Source organism: Cervus canadensis, chromosome 14 (genome assembly GCF_019320065.1).
Source record: "Cervus canadensis isolate Bull #8, Minnesota chromosome 14, ASM1932006v1, whole genome shotgun sequence".
Lineage (NCBI taxonomy): Eukaryota > Metazoa > Chordata > Mammalia > Artiodactyla > Cervidae > Cervus > Cervus canadensis.
Genome location: NC_057399.1, coordinates 41,462,354 through 41,482,421, shown reverse-complemented (window position 1 = coordinate 41,482,421; position 20,068 = coordinate 41,462,354). Strand labels below are relative to the sequence as shown.

Genomic DNA, 20,068 nt, shown 5'->3' with positions numbered 1-20,068 from the left:
GGCACTGAATACAAACAGGATTGAATACATGGGGGAGGATAGATGTCAGGAAGAGGTAGGTTCACAACAAAAGGGAACAAGCCAGGGAGACGGAAGTTTCAGGCAGAGCGGAGAGCATGTATCTATACAGTGGAGGTCATTGCAGCAAGCAACTGCTGTATATTGAGGAATACACAATACCAAAATATGCCCTGCGCAGGGGAGAATGGCTAGAGATGAGGCCAAGGAAGTGGGACCAGACTGGGTCTTAAAGCACTTGCTGCCGCTGCCGCTAAGTCACTCCAGTCATGTCTGGCTCTGTGCAACCCCATAGACGGCAGCCCACCAGGCTCCTCTGTCCCTGAGATTCTCCAGGCAAGAATACTGGAATGGGTGGCCATTTCCATCTCTAATGCATGCATGCATGCTAAGTCGCTTCAGTCGTGTCCAACTCTGTGCGACCCTATGGGCACACCAGGCTCCTCCATCCGCAGGATTCTCTAGGCAAGAAAACTGGAGTGGGTTGCCATTTCCTTCTCTACTTAAAGCACTTGAGGACCATACAAACGTAAAGTTGTTGGAATTTTATTATTGAAGCAATAGGGAGCAATTGAAAGATTTAGCAGAGAAGTTCCATGATTTAAATGATTTTTTTAAAATTATTCATTTGAGACTATACAGGATTAGGAAGGAGTAAGACTGGAGAAAAGAAGGCAATAGGGAAGACTTTGCAATATCTAGGCAAAGAATACATATATGTACTTGTAGATATGGATGGATTCTTTCATAATGAAGGGAAATGTTTTCTCTTTGTAGTTGGCTTTTCTGTCTTTAAAAGACTAGAATGACTTTTATTAATAAGGTAGCCATTTTTACCTTCATGGAAATTCTGCATTCTACCTAGTTTGTATCAGGCCAGCTAGAGCTTATTTGAGTACAAGTTCTTGGGAGCCCAGAGTTTTGAGCTCTGATTTGCTATGTGTCAGTTCAAATCAAAAGAGATCTCTTTCAAAACTATTGATACCAAATGATCTTAAAGCCCAGAAGACCCAATGGAGCTATTTGTATATCTTCCAAGGGTTTGGGTACAGATGTAAGTAAAAACCATGGTTAAATTGAATTGAGCTGAAATTAAGAGCACTTTGACACTAAGTCAGAAGATATGCAATTTAATTTATATGTTTGCATTTTCTTAAATTATACCCTCAAGTGTGTATGTCTCTTAAAGTAGTATTTGAAAAATGAATTTTGTTTTAGGAAATATGTAATTGTTCTCTGAATTGCATCCCTTTGGAGGATGCTCAGACTTCAGTGTGTGCAAAGATTACATGGGACACTTTCATCTAGTAGGTCTGTGGTTAGGCCTAGGAATCTATATTATAGCAGCAACTCAGAATATTTCACGTGATTTCTAAAACTTTGTTCCCTGAGAGCAAAGTTGTTCAGGGAGCAAAGTTGTGACCATAAAATTGAATTTACGATTCTTCTATGATATACATTTAAAATTTCTTGTGTCTTCTGAAAAAGTTTTCTTTGGGGAAGATAAGCAATATCCTTAAAAGTAACTTTGTTTTGTATATAATTACAGAGTTTAGATAAGTCATTCCAGATGATCTTCATTTATAGGTCACAGAAGGAACTTATTTTTCATATTGTTACATTGTGTTATAAAACACTAAACATTTATCATATATAATGTTCTATAACTTGGATATATGAAATCTTTAATCTTATGCATATACTGATTGATACTTTTCAGTTGTACTTATATAAAGTACAAATTCAACATTGTGGAGATAATGATTATGCAATTACATTCTTTACCCATTTTTAAACTTAACAATTATATTTTGAAAACTGAATAATAAATTATGATCTAATGTTGAAAAATTACAGTAATATTAAACATTATCCACATTACATATGTTTTGTACATTATTTATCTTTATAAAATATGTGATTTATGGGCAAGTTAATATGCCTATATGAAAGTTTGCATTTCTGAGAGTAAGAAAATAGAACTCTTTTGGTTTTAAAAGGAACTTTTTCATTAAAAAAAGAGTTCCCAGGTTTCCATTCAAATATTTATAAGCATTTATACAATGATAGGGTAACTGTTCGGGACATTGTTATTTACTAATTATTGGCTTCCTTTCTAAATACTGGAAAATATTTACTTAAAATTGAAGCACACTTCTGCTTTAAATTTTGGTAGAAAATGTGTGGGTCTCGTGACTTCTCATTACTGCTATAACTTGATCTTGACTTAGGACACAAAGACTTTTTAATCAAAAATGTGTTCTGGTGGGAGATAACTTTGCTTAGAGAAACGTTTTATGAAGTATTAGTTTAACCTATAAAAGAGAATCTTGCCTGGAGAATTCCATGGACAGAGGAGCCTGGCAGGCTACAGTCAGTGGGGTCTGAAAGAGTCAGACACGACTGAGCGACTAACACTTTCACTTTCATAAAAGAGAAACTTCTTTTTTTAAAACCATTCATGGATCTAGAAAATGAGATTGTTCATTTCCTAGACTGGACCGCTGTATCTGTGTGTACTTAGCAGTCCAGGTGTGGAGACTACGAATAAAAGGCTAGCTCATTTTAAGAGAGTTTGGTCAAATCAGAAAAAACTGAGGAGCCGTGGATTGTTTAGTTTCCTGGGATTCTGCAGGGTCGAGCTGGAGCTGTAAGGACAGTAGCTGATGAGTTAATCTTACCTTTTCTGTCTCTTACAGTCATCTCAACTCGGACTCCACCTCCACCCTCACCGTTGCCATTTCCAACACAAGCTATTCTTCCTCCAGCCCCATCAAGCTACTTCTCTCATCCAACAATCAGATATCCTCCCCACCTGAATCCTCAGGATACTCTGAAGAACTATGTACCTTCTTATGATCCATCCAGTCCGCAAACCAGCCAGGTAAAAATGAGGGAGAACATATGAGTAGAGCGTAAGGGTGATGGCACAGGTCTCACCCTGAGCCCTGAAGCTTACTCAGACAGTGTGTCTGGCAGGACAGCAAGCTTTTGAAATCCATCTTCAGAAAGTTTCTTGGTGACTCACTAAGTTTTTATTGAAAGGTGGCTGAATGACAGGTAGGAAGTTTGTTGCCCCAAAGGGGCACATTGGTGAAGATGTCCTTGGTTTGATGTTTTAGGATTTCCATTGGATAAAGGGAAAATTAAGGCAGAAAGTCCATTGACAAAAATGTCCTGAGCTGGAGTTCACACCTCTGAAATACCTGGTTTGACACAAAGTGCTCATTTCAGGCAGGAGCGAAGTATGAGCTAAAATAAACACAGGCAAAAGACCTTACAGTTGTATTTATAGACCAACTATTAGGTATTAAAATAAGCTTTGGTAATGTAAACATTTTCAATGTTTGATGACTACCTGAATATTCTTTGCTCAGACATGACTGTGTTTCATAATGAGTGACATTACCAGAAGTGTCTTTTTTTTTTTTTTAATGGTAAACAGTGTGCAGTGGCTTTAAGGATTCTTTGTATAAATGGCGTAGCTCTGTGCCTTCTTCACTTCCTTAATATATGATTTCTCCTATGGAGAGGTCGCACTGGGGATTTGGTACAAGAGGATTTTTCGTTATCAAGTAGACAGTGTACCAAACCTGGCCTATCAATCATCATAATATCGAAAATCTGTAATGTAATTTCAATCTTAGGGTTTGGTATTTGGCTTTGCTATTTTACCTCCAAGACGCCTGTCTACTTCCAACCACCATTTTTAATGCTCTGAGGGATTTTCATAAGTGTTCTGTCATTAATGCTTTTCATTTACTAAAATGCCAGCAAATAGTATGTGCATATTAATTGAGACTTAAAAAAGAAAGATCTGAAAAAAAAAATCCCTTTGGTGTTAATTGTTAAAATGGAGCAAAATGGTCCCTTCTGAACTTTTTTTTAATAGCATATTCAGCACTGTTTTGGTTAGTTAAAATTAAATTACTTGTACTTGGACCTCCATTGACTGGTAATATTAAGTATACCATTCTTGAATTTTGAATTTAAAGTTAAATGATGTGTGTTTCAGAAGAAAATGGTCAAATGGTATAGCACTTTGAATGGCTATAATAATAATTATTAAGTAAAACAGGATTTTGGTATATCAATTTAGAAATAAAATTTGCTGTCAGAACATAGATGCAGAAGTCTCAGTTCCATAGAGCATTTTGCTAGAATCAGCTGGGAACAGTGCACACAGGGTCTGATTTTAATTTGTGTAGAATTTCCATGAATAACAAAGTCTAATTAAGACATCCATTAAAAGTCCTTAACGTTAATTCAGTGTGGAAAATCTTAGAGTTCCATTGGATTTTTTTTTAACTGATGTCTTAATTAGGCACTGTTAGGGGAAAAATTATGCAAATTAAAATCAGGCCTTTAGTGTTCTGCTTTTCTTTAATTATTCATTGCTTGTTTTACGTATATTTCACTTTCTTTATAAGTTAAGGGGGCATATTAGGTGATAATCGGCCTATATTGTTCTCAGTTTCTCTTCATATTTTCAAGGTAAAGACCCAGCTTCTGAGAAGCATCTTACTCTCATCTCAATTAAAAAAAAAAATCCCTCTCAGGATTTTGTATAATAGGAGCAATGTACTAAGTAGGATAATCCTTTCCTAATGCTGTTCATCTGTCGATAAGATGTCTCTCTTTTCATATCTACAGTATGAAAGTTCATCTATTAACAACCTTAAAAGAGGAGCTTTATAATGTGGCTTCATCTGTTTGAACCAGTAGAAAACTGAAAAAGAAATAACCCTTCCATTCTTCTGACCCTGAGTTTCAGAAAAGTTGTCTGCTTTGGCTTGGGAATTCTTCCTTTGTCACTTTTATTTTTTTTTTTCAAATGAAAGAAACATCTGTTTGTTGGTTTGTGTCAGTTCAATTCCAGTAGACGAAGCATGCAGGGTGGGAAAAGTAATATCATATTTGGTGGCAGCATTTTCTTGGCAATTTTTGTCATTTTTCTGTTCTGTGCTCTCAGGTAGGTACTGTCAAACTGTTTTGGTGAAGACAATATAGAGAAAGGCTTTTACCATCGAATGTACCACCAATGATAAAACAAGATCACTCTTCTTTCTTGGGGGAGATATACAAAGCAGTCTTTGGCAGTGATCACATAACCAGAAGTTGATGACCTGCTCTAGAAACAGATTACTTTTTCACTTTGAAAGGAAAAAAGTAGGCCTTTATTATAAATGGTGTAGTTGTTTTTGCAGCAACATTATACCTGCTTTGATGTTTAACTCCAACTCAAAACCAGTTCATTTGCACTTACTTCCAAATTGGACTCTTGATATTCACCCTTTTGGCTCTAAAAATGGGGGGCAGGCAGGAAATGAGTACTTGTTGACTTGTCAACAAGTTGACTGTTGACTGTTCCTTCCCAGTATCCTCCAAGGCTGCCCTGATTTTGCTTGTTAAGTTGAGCAACTCAGAAGCCTTGTCCTCCCCACGGCAATTTGGAGATTAATTGCATTGCTGCTGCACTGGGTAGAGTGAGACAGCCATGCTATTTAATGAAATATTTTAAATAAAATTAGTCTAAATATATAACTCTTTCCTAGGTTTTCACAGAGGGGAAAATCTGGTCAGTTTTCCTGACTTCAGTTAAATACTTAATTTATTCATGAGGAATAGTCAGGATATTCAAAAGTTCATTCTTTATAGAGTAAGTCATGTGGCCTCTGAGGCACCCAACCGAGATTTAGTTCATGTCTCTAAGTTCTGATAGTTAAGTGTTCTCAGCTGTTCATCTTTTTCTTTAAAGGAGCATTGACTTGTAATTTATATGCAGGCATTTAGATAAATATTCTGCTATATTGCTTTCTTTGCCTCTAAAAGTGGTACAGATTATGAAGACTAAATATTTGTGGAGAATACCCTCAAAGCAAGTTGTTATGTACATTATGTAGAGGAGAATTCCAACATGAATGTAATTAAGAATAGCATTCTGTCTAGAAAAATACATTCCAGTATTTCTTTCAAACAGTGTGCCCTTAGAATGGACACTATTTTTGTACTGGGGCTAAAACTCAGATAATAATATCTTTTCTATCATTGCCCAGGGATTTTCTCAGTTAATTCTCACAAATGTCAACAATCAATGTTTTATGTAACGCTCTAAGTCTGGCAATGGAAGAGTAAGAATTCAAAGATCAGAGTATACTTGATTGCCCTCTGCTTCACTTCAGCACATTTTAATTTACGTTGGAAATCTTTTATTTATATGTGTATGGTCAGACCTAGTTCAGCTCTTTATATCATTATATAGACCCTGAAGTTTTAAAGGTTTTAAATATCTTTCTACCTATTTATATAAGTAAACCATCCCAAGTTGAGTGGAGTCCCTAGAATCAAAATTGCTTGATGTGTGTGTGTGAGTGCACCTGTGTGTAAGCAAGGGCTAAAATTTTTGTGTGCTGAAGAATGGGCCCTGACTATAAATGATGACAGTCATTAAGTTCACTGTGTTTGGTCTCCTAGAAATTCTTGTCTTTGTTGTCTCAATGATATCATTATGCAGGTAAAGGTTGTGTTCTGAGAGCCAAAATTGACTCATTGTAGCACATGAAGAGCAGGAAAGAAGGAAACACTGTTTCTAATTCTTACTAGCTCAGTGGTAAGCCCAAGCTAGCTTACTAGCTTGGTGGTGTAGCCACTAAATCATGTCTGACTCTTGAGACCCCATGGACTGTATCCCGACAGATTACTCTGTCAGTGGAATTTTCCAGCCAAGAATACTGAAGTGGATTGCCATTTCCTCCTCCAGGAAATCACTAAGGACTTCTGTTTTAGCCTCAGGCTCAGCACCGAAGTCTCCACTTGAGTTTTCTGTCCTACACTACGGAAGGCTCAGTGCTGCCTGGTTCTCAGGGTGTTGTAGAAATGACTAAACCTATATAAGGTGCCTTGTAGCTGAAGACTTTCTTTTAAATGCTACTGCTGCTTCTTAGGACTACTAACCATTGATGAGCCTCTCAACTCAGATGTGAGAGGGCTTGTGTGGTGGTTACACTCAGCGTGCAGGGCCCACTCAGTCGAGTGTGCTGAGTGGAGTTGTTGGACGAGATAACTGCCTTTTGGATTGTTTCACCGGGCATTCTGTTTTTGTTTTGTAGCCTAACAGCAGTGGTCAAGTGGTAGGGAAAGTGCCTGGCCATTTCACTCCTGTCTTGGCACCCTCTCCCCATCCCAGTGCAGTGCGACCTGTGACTCTGACCATGACAGATACTAAACCCATCACTACATCCACTGAAGGTGAGGCAGCTTCACCTACAGCAACCAGTAAGTATTTCTGTAGGAAATGAGAAATGTCCATCGAAGGCACCACTGGATATCTGATCCAAGGTGGAAAACACGGCAACTTTTCCAGCTACTCAACCAGATGGAGATTTCTCATTTATGTGGAACTGGCAGGCATGATGTGGCCTGGCTCTCATATGCTCTCTCTTATCAAATTTCACTCAGTATTTGAAAAGGGAGAAGCTTATTTGTTTGAGTAAATAGCTGTAACAAAAATAGTAAGTCATGCCTGCTTGTTCAAGGTATACATTGAAAATGCACTAAATGACATAACAGTGTACAAGGTTTTTATATCACCCAAAGAGAGATTTGAGAAATGTTAGTTATTGGAGCATTCCTGTAGAAGTCAAGCCCCTTCACAAGGCAGGCTGAATCAGTACCTCTGTCAGATAATTGCATGTTTACATCACTGTAGGTTATGTCATTGTGAGAAACAGTCACATGATGTTCAGTGTAGAAAGCATTTCAAAGCTTAGTTTTAGGCACATGTCAACTACCTACACTTTCATTGTCTGCAACTTTTTTTTTTTTTTTGATTATTTACTCTTATCATGGTGCATCGGGTATTATGCTTTTTAGCATGGCCAGAACATCTGAAATGTCAAGAGATGTAGCCGGGGAATTGGCAATAGCTCATACCAGTAACCCAAACGATTCCTTTGCTTCTTTGTACAGAGTGCTCAGAAGTACACAAGAAATTATCGCAAAGTTTTTTAATTGGCTTCATCATCCAAGCTGCCAGCTTTCTAAAACTGGAGTTGATGTGCACAGACTGGTAATAAAGTGGAATGGATAAAGTTCTAGTCAGGAGGAATTAGCTTGCTTCTCTTCAATTATTCTTATTTCTTAAATCCAGAGCTTCTATTTGCATTGTTAGAGCAGGAAAATCCCAATGTTCTGAATATTCTGTGTGAAATTATAGAGATTCAGAGCCACTGGCTCTTTCTTTATTGGCCATTGGAAAGATGCTCTTTTTTGTGTGTGTGGCCCCTGAAAGACTTGGAAAGGACCTTACAAGAAAAGTGGGCAATACTTGGTGTGTACAGTGAATTCAGCATTTCTTTCTCAAAATTCATGAGGCCCCATAGACTAATAAAAACCAGATAAGCTTGTAATTCCCATTAATAATCATTAATGCTTAGTAATTGGCTTGTTGATAGAGGGACCTACACTAGTGAATACTTCCCTGAATGCACAGAAATGGATGAGACTCACTCAAGGAAGATTAAGGATCTTTTAGTGCTACAGGTCAGCCATGTACATTACAGTTGCTAAAATACTACGTCCAAATTTCAAAAGTGGATGCCTTGGTATCTTTAAGCAAACAAAGTCAGAAGTTTAAATAAAAGCAAATAGAAAACAAAGATTTTTTTTTTTTTAAGTAGCTAAAATTTCCAGAAACTTCTGGTACCTACTCTTATATTGTCATTAATAGAGAAGATTCAAGGAAAAATCAAACTGAAATGATCACAGCTCACTTATGGGAATACTGTCAGCCTGTTTGTTCATGAACTGTTTCTTATACTCACATACAGGTTGATCAAAAAGGCATCTGATTTGATTTATAAAATCATAAAATAGTCAAAAGGAGTATCTTGGTTATATAAAGATAGCTTCATCAGTCCATTTTCCATCCTGCATAAAAGTGATACAGTGAGCTGTTTTTCTTTCATATAAACAAAATTGTAGCTGCAACTCTGCAGGCACCACTGATAATGAAAAATTGGCCATTGAATTCATAAGTCAATAAAATTAAAGAAAATACAGAGGCCAAGGAAGCCTCTTTTTCACGGTTGAAAAGAAAGAATAAGACAACTTGGTGCCCACTCCATAAGGGTGAGGCTCTTCAGTGCTGTGCATTGAATCCCAGAGATCTGGAGACTGAATGGGGGCCACTGGCTGTTTATGGCTGCCGTTGCGTGAGTACTTCATTCAGGAATAAATAAAAGATGAATTGTGAGCATCTTCACTGTTTTAAAAAGCTGACTTAAAAAAGCTTCAAATGAACATGGCAGAATTAATGTATTGGTTTTTAAAAAGCCTTTTGAAAATTATTGTCTGGATTCCTCATCAATCTGGAGGTTTTGAACCACATACTTTAGCTTTCTTCAGACCTAGAAATGTAACATAAATGATAACAATTTAGTTTTCCTGTTTCTTCTGACATGGAACAATGGGGTTGCTTAGTGCTTAGAAGATGCATCAGTCCTATCCTTGTGAAAAGAAGCAAAAGTCTTTAGGACTAGGGAGACATTTTCTTTGGGAAATTCACTCTGCACCAAAAAGTACCTAAATGAAAAGTACTTGCAAGGTGAGACCAGAATAATTTAAGGAGTATTCACCTTACGCACTTCGTACCTGGTGGCGAAGTATTTAAAAGGGGCTGTTAGCTCCATTCCTGGATCAGTCACAAAAGATTGACTTTTTGTGCTTTTGGAAAAGAAACCATTTTTTTTTTCAGAAACATGTTCTATCAAATATAATAAAAATTCTCCTTCATGTTAACAGTATTCACTTTTCTTTTTAGTAAGACTTTTCAGTAAGACATTTTTCATCCTGCATCATCAAGTACATCTGCTTAAATTCCATCATTTAAAGCTTTCAATTTTTCCTAACAGACTTTCAGTCTGATTTTACATTTAGAATCACAGACCATCATTGATTATTCTGTTGCTAGACACCCAATATCTAGTAAAAAGTTACATCTAGGAAAAAGACTCTACTACTTAGCCAGTCTTTGGTACTCCTGCAAGACTGTAACTAGAGCTTGTATGAGATGACAACATCAAAGGATAGGATATGGTTCCTGGATAGATTTGGAGGAGAAGGATAAACCAGTTGACTTGAGGTCAACTATCATTTCTATCACTTGGTATTCACTCACACAAAAGAGAAGAGAAATAGAGATACACTTTTTTTTTTTTTGGTTGCAAGTCCCACTTCTCTGGGTTTCTTTTACGTGGACAAGGTATTCATTTGATAGTTCACAATTTTTATCTTTGTTTTTGTTCTTCCTTAATCAGCCTACACAGCCTCAGGCACATCTCAAGCCAATCGATATGTGGGACTAAGCCCAAGAGACCCATCCTTCCTACATCAGCAACAGGTGGGCAAGTTTCACCCAGGTGTGATGGTGTAGCCACGCTTTTGCATTGGTGCTTTTCTCCATGCTGTCTCTCAGATCTGGACTCAGAATGGGGCTCACGGGACTTCTGAGAAAGAAACTGATCATTTTCCAAACTATTTTCTCATTTATCTTTTGTTTCTTGTCTCTTTAAGCAGGGTTTCTCAAATTGGCTCAAGACCTTTTCCCTCTCTGTAGCATATATCCATAACATCCATGAAAACAGTGTTTCAGCTAGAATATTTTTCTCAGTCTTATTAGCTATTGAGAACTTACCAGCAGCCTATAACTTTCCAAGATGAAAATTGCCAAGTATTTAAAAGGCCATTAGAGTAGAAACACAACACAATTCACAATTTGTGTTTTTTCTTTTTCTGTTTTTGAACACTTTCATGTTTCTAGTTGTTTTACTCATTTTGTTTTTTTGGTTTAAGAAGATGAATTATGAAGCTGAAATCTCAGGCGAAGATGCATCCTTCCTATTTTAATAGGTTTAAATTGGTTTACTGATTTCAAATGTGATAAAACACTTTTTTTTGGTTCTGCTTTCGTACATCATTTATGTTTCAAGTAGCATTTTAAATTTCACATCTCATTAATGCTGTAAATTTAATGCAAATGAAGTGTTTATCCAAACTGTGAAAATATACAGTCAGGATTAATGGTAGCTTATAAACAAATTAGCCATAGTCAAAAGCATGGACCATACAAATAAAAATATCCCATGATTCCAGTTACAGGATGACAAAAATAATTCTAAACACTTCCAAATTTAAATGTATTTTATGATGCATATGTTTTGCTGCTCTCAAGTTTTGATAGCAGAGCAGTTTGAAATTAACAGTGTGCAAAATACTACATAGGGAAAAATAGTCTATAATGAATCAGAAAGAGTTGGTATTAATGAGCTGACTCTTAATTTATAATATACATTGTATGTGCATCTGAATTTTTACAGATGTAACAAGCCTGTACAGGTACTCATGTCAGCTTCTTTTGTTCTAGACCTGTCCACCTAGTTTATGCTTAATCATGCATATCTGTCCCTCACATGGAATTTTCAAATCCTGCCCAGTTGCAGGCGAAGGTGGCAAACTGCTTATATTAAAGGTCACCACATGCAGAGTTCAGAGAAAATCATAAAGATGATAGCTTATTCAAGATACTTGACGTTTTGCCAGATTTAAAAAAAGCAAAACAAAAGAGTGAGAACTAACTAAAAACATCTGTACACAGTTTTGAAAATACCAAATAATAATTAGTGGTTTTGCCAGCTATCGGCTTTTCAACATAATTTTCTGAAATGTTGCTTTTTTTCACCTCTAAAATTGCTATAATATGAAATGTGCTATAATTACTAGAATATGGCTCTGTTTGAAAAATGTGTATGTTCCTTGTGTTTTTTAAAAAAACTATGCAGTATTTGTAGGTTTAGAAACTTATTCTCTTACAAATCATTCCATATATTATCAGAGATATTCTTATCATGGGATTTGCATTCTTTATGACACATCTCTAGTTTTCAGTTAACTTTTAATTCATAGAATCATGCCTCTGTTATTTAAACCTTTAGCCCCAAACACATTTAGAACATGATAACCACTTTTATGTATTTAGAAGAAATCATCCCATCCTCCTGTCCTAGCTTAACGCAGCTTTAATTTTTTAATGTATCACTTGTAACTATCATTAGAGCCTCATGTAATTATGATCACAACAGTTGATTGTATAAAAGTTACTTCTCTTTCCACATGTCCAAGGATAAATCAAGAAATTTTTACAAGCATCAGGAGAATGTTAGTCAATGTAGATAGAGTTCTGAGCACATAAACTGAAATATATATGAGTTCCAGAACTACAAACTTTTTTCATCAAAGGCCACCACTTGTTATTTAAGTAGACAATGTCAAGTGAAGACCTCTTACAATATAAATATGATTTGATTGGTCAAATGCAATATATATTTATAGAATATGTAATGTGTGTTGATCTTTAAAAGAAAAATTATATGTTTCATAATGAAAAATACAGTGTTCAATTTTAAATACCATACAAACAGATGATTTGTCCTTTGTATAATGAAAGAATTGGTGCTGCTTTTTTGAATTGAAAGAGCATGATATGCTAATTCATAATAAGTTACAATTTGAGACAAGCAGAAAGTGAATATATATGCATATCTTACTGTACATGTATATTACTAAGCTAAGGCTCTAGTTAAAAGATTTCATTTAGTTTAATCCTTCCAAATTTTAAAAGAATCCTAGAGATGAAATTTTATGTTTACTGTCCAGGAACAGAGGGACAGAAATGGTTTAAATGACTTCAGTAGAGTAAAGGTTATTCTTTCCTACAGCAGAAATGAGATTGATTTACTGTGTCTTTTCATTACTTTCCAAAGATTTAAAAGAGACCACTCTTCTAGCAGCAGGTTTTAAATGCATTTGGTTTAAAGTACTCAGTGATGAATGAAAAGAAAAATCAAGGGGTACATGAAATAAAGGTAATCAATCATTTTATATTAGCTAGGAGAAATTCAAAATTAGAAAGGCAATGGTTTTAGTCTGAGAGAGTTCTTTTAAACATACCCCTTAGCTTTTAATATACATGACCCCTTAAGAATAAATATTGTCACCAGGTACATTCTTCAGTTTATTGGCGACTGTTTTATAAAGATTTATCCTGTTAGGTTATGAAAAGTATTGATGTGCATTGTCAAGTGCTGTTTTTTTCTTAGAAAAGAACTTTAATATAGCCTATATAAATTAGAGTTAACAATAAATTTAAAATTGTTGAATAATTTTGACTATCTTATAAATAATCTTTCCACACAATGACACTGAAGTTGGGCTTTCAGTGTAGTTATTAGTAACCTACAAGGACACTGTCTTCTTAAATTGAATAAAAATATTAAAATTAACCCTGTACTCCACTGGCAAGAGTAATATGTTCATTTTGGGAAATCTGAATACTAAAAGCATATGCTTTTATAACCATTAACTTGGTAAACATGCAGTTGTTGTTAGTAATTATACATCTCTATGCTCCTTTTTATAATGATTATTACTGATCAATACTGGTTGCTAACTGCCTTGAAATAGTAGTTTCTTCTGACATAGGAATTTCACTGCTATTATAAATGTGTTATCTCATTTGAATCTGAAAAATAAAATCACACAGTCATAAAGAATATTTCAAAAATATTTCTTTAAACCAATCGAGTATTTTCAATTAAAAACAGCCCTCTGGTTAGTTTTAATCATCAGCTCATGCCAGCTGATCAGAACTTTGAAATTTTCCTCTATCTCTTAACTCAATCTTGAGTGTTGTTCAAGGTCTGGAACCAGACTCTCTTTGGGATGATTGACTTATTTAATGCATTCACTATTGGCATGGGGGGAAATCTTAAAATCAGAACTTCAACTGGAACTTCATTTTTCTTTAACTTTTCTATTGGAAGATGGTGTCATGGCTTGAAGAACTCATGGGTCTCTGGTAAACTGAACTCTTTAGTCTTTGCTGAAAAATATCTTTTTACCTTTTCGGAAGTGTCAGGGACCTCTTCTCTGGCTTAACTTCATAGAAGTTTAGTAAGTGTTTCCTTTCTGCCTTATACTTCCTAAACACACTGTGCACATTCATTATAGGCAATGAAGAAACTACATTTCCCAAGTTTCATCTCTCTAGGAAAATGGGAATTGCATAGCAGAGTGTTGTATATTGCTTAGAAAATACAGAAATTATCGTATTATTGTATAAATCTAGTCTAGCAGTTTTATTATAAACAGTGAGTATGAGACCGCTTCCTTGAATTAGCACCGCTTCCTAATCTGATCGGCCTCATAATGAACTTGCTATATTGCAGGTCTTTTTTCTTTGTTATTTTGGAAAATTTGGTAATGTAAAAGAATCAGTTAATTTGGTGGTCATTGTTATACTTGAGTGTGAGGTCATTATAAAAGTTTAAATCCTTGCTATCATACATCAATACAACATATTTAAAAAACCCTTATTGCAGGTTGGAAATAAAAGTTTTAGCTAAGAAGCTTCTTGTTTGGAAATAAAAGATTACTATTGGAACCAGCTACTAGAGTACAAAATAACCTTTGATATAGATTTGAGATGGAGCAAATGGAAGGTCACTTTTACCTTCCCTGAAACAACAAATTCAAGTGAGCTCTAGTTTATAAGAAACAAGGCTTATTTTCATATCTCAAAATTATAATCTCCTGACTATATATGCTACTTATTATTAGAGCTTATTAATAATGTTACTTATTAATGAATCAGTGGCCTAATCAGCTCAAGTCCTTGCATTACTTCTTAGTTGCATGGATTTTATTGGTGCCCTGGCTTCCGCATGTTACATCTCTTGCATGGCTATATGATGCTCTTATTTCAGTTTCAATCACCGGCCTACTTTCTATCAAGATATTTTCAACACTTTTCTTGATCTAATTGTGAAACTAGAATTTGAAAGGACTTGTTGTTACACTGAAAATTTCTGTTCTATCTAATGGCCTTTTTAAGACATTGCCTCTGTAGGATTTTTTTTTATTTATCTAAGATATTCATTGAAATCTCTTTATAATATTTGTCCTGACAAATGGCATAGCCAAAGCTAGGTACATGAAAACCACTGGCAATGTAGTCTTTCATTAAAGGCAAGCAATTGAAAGGCCACAAGTGGACTATCAACAAACTTTTCAATAAAGTCAGGAAGCAGGCTATCAACACTTGGGCTGTTCTTATTGTGTCTGTTATCATAATTGACAGCTTGACGTAAAACCCTATCACATGACTTCTGGGTAGGTATGTAAGTGGATAAGAGGTCACTTTTCACATATGCTAGCTGGAAAGGAAACACATTTAGAGGAAGTTTCACTCACAATAATGACTATGCAAATGTTTAGCTTTTTGGCTAGTTCTTAAAAAAAAAAAAAGAAACCTTCCAAGGTCTGTTTTTATCATTCATTGATTCATTCACTTACTGGTTATGAAATGTTAATATCCAGATAAATTATTCTAAATAGCATAAAAATAAAATTATGTTTACTGTAATCTTAAATTTCAATCAACACAATCACAAAGGGAAAATTGTCTTTTCTGAAAATTTTAACTTTTTAAGTAGAATCAGGGAAAAAAAGGAAATTATAAAGATTTATAATTATAGACATTTTAGCCTTAAATATTTTTGAGCTGTACATGAAAAACAGTGTAGGAAAAGAACAATGACAAGCAAACCGGTATGGTGGGTGAGAAAGGGATTAGGAGTCAGGAGTTGTGGTTTTAGTGTTGACATGACAGGACATATCTAGCCTTGGACAAGCCTTGACCCTTCTGTCCTGTGTTCTTATCTTGGAAAGAGAAAATGAAGAGGTTGAACTATGGGATCTCCAAGTTCCCTTGAAACCTTAAATTTTACAGGTGAAAGTAGCCTCCATTTAAAAATAAAAAAACTTTTCATTTTCTAGTTCTTACAATTTATTATCAGTAGTGTTTATTTAGCTCAGGAATTAGGCATACACATTTAACTTAATTCTACTGTATTTAATAAATATTCAAGAAGCACAGGCTTCAGAAAGTAATATTAGAAGTGACTTTAAGGTACCAGGATGACCTGGAATATCTTTTTCATTTTTATATGTTTATAAGTTCCACCTATATCACAATTTTATCTTGACCATTTTGCTTGCTCACTAAGGCTATATCCTTTTTCTTCAGAGTCATTTTATCTACTCTCTGGGAGATAATATATAAAATAAAAATCAATCTAAGAGTTTTGAAAGTATGGAAAGTGGAAAGTGTGAATCCTCAAGGTTTAATATTTCTAAGCAGCCCACCCCAAAAGCACCTCTACTCACCAAAAGTCTATTTCTTTTTCTTTTTCTGGGGCTATCCGGAAAAATGAAGAAACCTAAAAGAACATAAAACACACCTTTCATGATACTCCCTTGAGGGTCCCTGTAAGGTTGGAAAATAAAAAGCGAAAAGATAAATTTGCCTGTGTTGATTATTCTGTTTACAGTTTAATGGTTTACTGGTTCAACTGAGAGCTGTTGTCATCATAAAGGACTGTTAGTACATGGGCCTATTTGCTGAGTCCAGCAATGTAGAATGTTTTCTTACCTTCTTTCTTTTGTTCCCAAAGCTAATTGCGAGGCATTTACAAAAGCCCCTAACAATGGAGCGCCTTCTTGTGAATAAACAGGCTCTTACTCTGAAATCACAGGCAATGTTGATTCTACCTACATGAATATCTGAGTGCTCTGTAGGCTAGGACAAGATCCAGATCTTAGGTGTTTCCCCTTAGGTGGATTTTTTTGAAGGAAGCTAGATGATCCCCATCCTTGTTTTTCTGAAACTCATTTGAGTTAGACTTAGAATAAGGTTCTCATTCCAGAGCCTGTAGGGAACTTCATCCTAAGAACATCTGCAATGAAAACTTTACCTTGCCTTCTTTTTAAGTTGTTTGGACTTTTTCAGCCCCATCCCTTCAGTCATAGCTTTTATAAAGCAGAATATTAACTTCTTTACCTCACCTTCTATTTTCTTTTGGAAATCTAGGCATAATTGTTTTAACATAAAATTTTTCTTAATTTTCTAAACAATTTCATGTTTGTGGGTATATATAAATTAAAGAATTTAAATTTTATCTGTGTATTTATGTAAGAATATGCATGCAATCAAATCTGTCAAAGGGTCTATATTGTTACAAATGTAAGAGTTGCTACAAACATACAACTTCAACTAAATTTCAAGTATCTTCCTATTTTTTGAGGAAAAATTCTTGGAAAAATCACTAGGGTATTATTGAAGCTTTGCAGAAAAAATGTACATTAATGAAAGGCATATATTTATGTACCACTTAAAGTTTTTAATTTAATTAAAAAGTAATTGATAGCTAAATTACATAACACCAACTCTCTCACAGAACAGAAATTGAGGACTCACCACCCTAGATTCTAATAAGATTATTTCCTATCATTTTAAACATTTAAAGCCTAATATAAAATCCATTTTGGTTAGGAATTCTGAATCATACTAACACCAAGAATATTTAACTTCTTCCAAAAAGAAGCTTAAATACATTTAATATTAACTTTTCATCACCTGAGAATCTGTTCAAAATTTGCTGAGTCAGAACTATCTTATTCAAACAAGGTTCTTAGAAACTGATTTTATTAGGAATTAGTGTCATGGAAATTTTCAGTGATATGCAGTTTCTATTTTAATTATTTTGCTCAATCATGAGGTTTATTAAATATTAATTGAAAGATGCTATATGCAAAAGGGAGTTAATAAAAGAAAAAAAAATGAAGAGAGAGGCTCTTCATTAAGTTACCTGGCTTAAGTAGGTTATAACATATAAGCAGGTATAAATATTTCTCCTCAGAAATTTTTGGAAATGTTAATAATGCCAGCCCACAATCTAAATAGGTAAATAAATTTAAATTATATTGTATATTTTCAGTAACTGAAGGGAAATCAATACTAATTAATATCCTGCTCATTTTTTGGCATTTAGGTTGTTATTAAATATGTTCAGTGATTGTTTTTTGTTTATTTAAGCATAATTGTCTGTTTGAAAGAAGATCTTTTGATCTCATGTACCTTAAATATGGTTGAAAATGAAGAGCTGTAGTGAGGTTTAATCCCTTTGAGACTACTGCTGGGAAAGAAACAGCTAAGACTATGTTGATTTTAAGTGTTCAACAGGTGGCCAAAGATAGCCTACTGGACATTTTGCAGGAATAATAAACAGAAACAAGCAAAAACTAGCAACATGAACAACAAAAAAACTGATTTACATATGCATTCTTCCAAGGAGACAGTAGTGTTCCCAATTGTCTGAGAACAAGCCAACCAGTGAGAGATACTTAGGTTCACTTGGCTTTGTGAAGCTAGCTTCTCTTTCTGAAATTTTTTCAAGTGTAATCTGAGAGGCTCATAGAAACTAACCTGAAATTAATTATTAGCAGAATTATGTAATTCTAAATATACCCCTCCTTCAGAATATCTAACCGACTCAAAATTAGGACTAGAGCAGAATCTATGAGTGGTCCTTAAGATAATTTTTATACAAAGCCAAATGCCTTCAACTGTTTTAGATTGTTTTCCTAGTATTGCTTGAGAAGAATGCACTTTGAAGGAGGCAACTGACTCTTACTGAAAAAATTTTTTTTCAAATTGCCTGATTACATTGCATTTCTGATTAAATGCTCCATGTTGAGAACTTTTAAAACATCTTGTCATAAAATTTTGTTCTGTTTGATTTTAAATAAATCAAGTATACATTTTCTCCTTTATGCAGGCATTAAGATCCATTTTAAGAATATTTTTCATTATAATTTAATTTCTTTACTGATTTATAGCTTATTTATGGAATGTATCCTAAGCAAATTTTACATATCTTTTAACTGTCTACATTAAGTAAATTATTTCAGCTTTTTAACTAATTAATTATTTAGTTGATTAATTAAAGTTCTTTAATGTATGTAATTACTTTTACCTGAAGTCTCAGTATAATTAAAATGCATGTTTGGGGAATTTTAGATGGTATTTTTGAGCCTCAGGGAGCTGTAGAAAAATAAGCAAAACCAAATATTCTCAAACTGCAGAATCACTGATAGTATGTAGAAACTAGTCTTAAAGAGAAAGGTTCTTAATAGCCTTTTTTTTTTTAGCCATACTGTTATCAGAAAGGATTAAAGTAACTTATCATAAGTTTAAAGGGACTTTGGCTCCAATCATCATCTTCTAGAAATTCTTACAGAAAAGCAGCATGCCAGGTTCAGTGGATTGCTGCGAATAAGTCCTCTTTTCAGTGCGAGATTCAGTTAATTTACAGCATAGCTATCTGCAGATTAAAAACCATGATTTTCCAGTGTTTTTGTTCCCCCCAAAGCCAGATAAGTTTACTTTCTTAAGCATAAAAATAAGCAATATATCTTTTCAATAAATCTGCTAGCGCTGTAGGGCAGCTGTTAACCAAACAGAGTTGGATAGGGTTACTGGAACAACCTCTGCAGGGCAGAGCTGATGATTTGGAGAGCTGGGAAGAATTTGTTTCAGCTAGTGTTCAGTGCATTCCTCACTCTATTCAAATGTGGTAAAGGATTTCCAGTGCCATTACGCTGAGTTTAAAATAAAGTAGAAACTAAATAAAGTATCAACTCTTCATGGAAAAAAAAACGCCAGTTTGAGTAAAATTAGTAAATATCTAAAACGGAATCCCTTGATGCTTCTAAACATAACTTAGGGGAAATGTTTATAAAGTGGGGCCTTTCTCCTCTAAACTGCATGTCTTCTGTGTTTTGCAAACTGCATGCTTAAAGTTATTGATTATTTTACTCAGTGCAGATGATTTGGTATGTTATGTATTTTTAAAAGCGTAAAAATTTTTTTCTAAGATATATCTCTCTCTATTGAACATTAACGTTTGCTTTTATTTCAGCTCATTTTGTAATCTAATTAATGTCTAATTGTTATGTTCTAAGCACTCATTTCTCTTGTATGCTTTAATTAATAGAGAAGCATATTGCAATAGCTTTTTTCTGAAATATATTCTAGGAATTTTGCTTTTCAGAGTAAGGTTTTCTTTGCTTTTTTTTTTTTTTAAGTTGCCTCTTG

General features: G+C 34.5%; 1 protein-coding gene across 11 annotated transcripts in view; it reads left to right on the top strand.

The window, feature by feature from the left end:
- NFIB (nuclear factor I B) overlaps positions 1-20,068 on the top strand; it is a 244,228-nt gene that overhangs the window by 203,891 nt on the left and 20,269 nt on the right. For 4 of the 11 annotated variants that reach the window (XM_043487184.1, XM_043487188.1, XM_043487186.1 and 1 more), the window contains 3 exons: positions 2,718-2,902; positions 7,128-7,293; positions 10,335-10,417. In XM_043487184.1, the coding sequence (XP_043343119.1) occupies positions 2,718-2,902; positions 7,128-7,293; positions 10,335-10,417 (434 nt within the window). The remainder of the gene's footprint in view (positions 1-2,717; positions 2,903-7,127; positions 7,294-10,334; positions 10,418-20,068) is intronic. The other 7 variants (XM_043487187.1, XM_043487190.1, XM_043487194.1 and 4 more) reach the window with 3 other exon arrangements.